We start from the raw sequence: 1243 nt of genomic DNA, 5'->3' as shown, positions 1-1243 counted from the left end.
GGCCGCCGGCCGGCGCGCGCAGAGGCCAGCGCCCAAAGCAGGGCAGCGGCCTTCGTCTCGCAGACGTTGTCAGGTCCCAGGTCTTCAGTAAGGCTCGTCCGGTCAGGAGAAACGCCGGGGACCAAACAGGCACCTGGTTCAAACCGGTCCACTGCCCACAGCAAGGCCACGGCGGAGAAACACGTCATACTACTTATGCTGCGTCTTTTATTTAAGTTAAGAACCAGAGCACAGTTGCATACATTTGTCGCCCCGTTCACATAAAATTCCCAGTCGCAAATCATTCACATACAGTCTCGAGGGGCCAAGATCCCAATCGCCACGGGGCCGAGACAGCGTCCTTCCGCGCGTCACCTGCTGCCCCACACTGGGGCCACACACCGGGCGCACTGGCTTCGCATGAGCTGTAGCCACGGGCCAGCAGTGACCCCCGGAGCGGAGGTCCGGGCGGGGGTGGCCGGACTCTGCCGCGGCGGCCCGTGGAAGGGAGCAGTGTGGGCCAGGCACACTGTCACGTCCAGCACACGGAGGCGTGTTCTACTGTGGCGGTAAACGTGGGCCAGATTTTTTTTGATCGGCTGATTTGTTTTCGGGCCGTGAAACCTCATTCCGCGTCTCCTCACTATCAACGGCCAGACGGCGTCCTCCCTGAGCTGACGCTAACCGCAAGGAGACCTCTGCTCACAGCGTTCCCGCCGGAGAGGCTGCGGCCCGAGCCCGAAGCCCCCAAGCCCAGCGGAGGCGGCGGCTAGCGGCGCCTCTGCGGAAGCGGACCCTGGCGTCCCCTTCCGTGACAGGGCCCGCCAAGAGCATGCCGGGACGAGTGGGACTCCGGCTGCTCGGGGCCGTCGCGGACGCGCCTCGCTCCCAACGGGTCACCCCAGCTCGCGTCACAGAGCACGCAGGGGCTCCTCCTCCCTCGGCGTGGGGCGCGGCAGCCGTCGTGGTCTCCCAGGTCGGGGCTGTCTGCGTGCGCGGCCGCGGTGTCCGCCGGGGGCGTCCGGCCAGGCGGCCTCAGACCAGGTAGCGGGTCTCCTCCTGCAACTCGCACGCGTCCGCCGAGTCAGCGACCCAGGCCTCCCGCAGGATCTTAAACTTGCGCTTCAGAGTCCTGCGCACGGCTCTGAAGTCCGCCACCCGGCTGCGGTCCTCCCCGACGATGACGTGGGACACCCCTTCGGCCAGGCGAGGGACCACCCTGGCGCCGTGGAAGCGAAGCTCGCAGGCCGCCGCCGCCAGCCGG

The 1243-nt window shown here is 67.3% G+C and overlaps 1 protein-coding gene across 1 annotated transcript in view; it reads right to left on the bottom strand.

Annotated features, from left to right (window-relative positions):
• Positions 1-193: 193 nt before the first annotated feature.
• Positions 194-1243, bottom strand: part of LIG4 (ligase IV, DNA, ATP-dependent) — a 6365-nt gene continuing 5315 nt past the window's right edge. The window contains exon 3 of the mRNA XM_012723152.1: positions 194-1242. Coding sequence (XP_012578606.1) covers positions 1015-1242 — 228 coding nt within the window. The 3' untranslated portion in view covers positions 194-1014. The remainder of the gene's footprint in view (position 1243) is intronic.

Source organism: Condylura cristata, unplaced genomic scaffold, assembly GCF_000260355.1.
Source record: "Condylura cristata isolate star-nosed mole 26May11 unplaced genomic scaffold, ConCri1.0 scaffold00010, whole genome shotgun sequence".
Classification (NCBI taxonomy): Eukaryota; Metazoa; Chordata; class Mammalia; order Eulipotyphla; family Talpidae; genus Condylura; species Condylura cristata.
The sequence above is the reverse complement of the archived record's forward strand: the minus strand, read 5'-3'. Positions and strand labels throughout refer to the sequence as shown.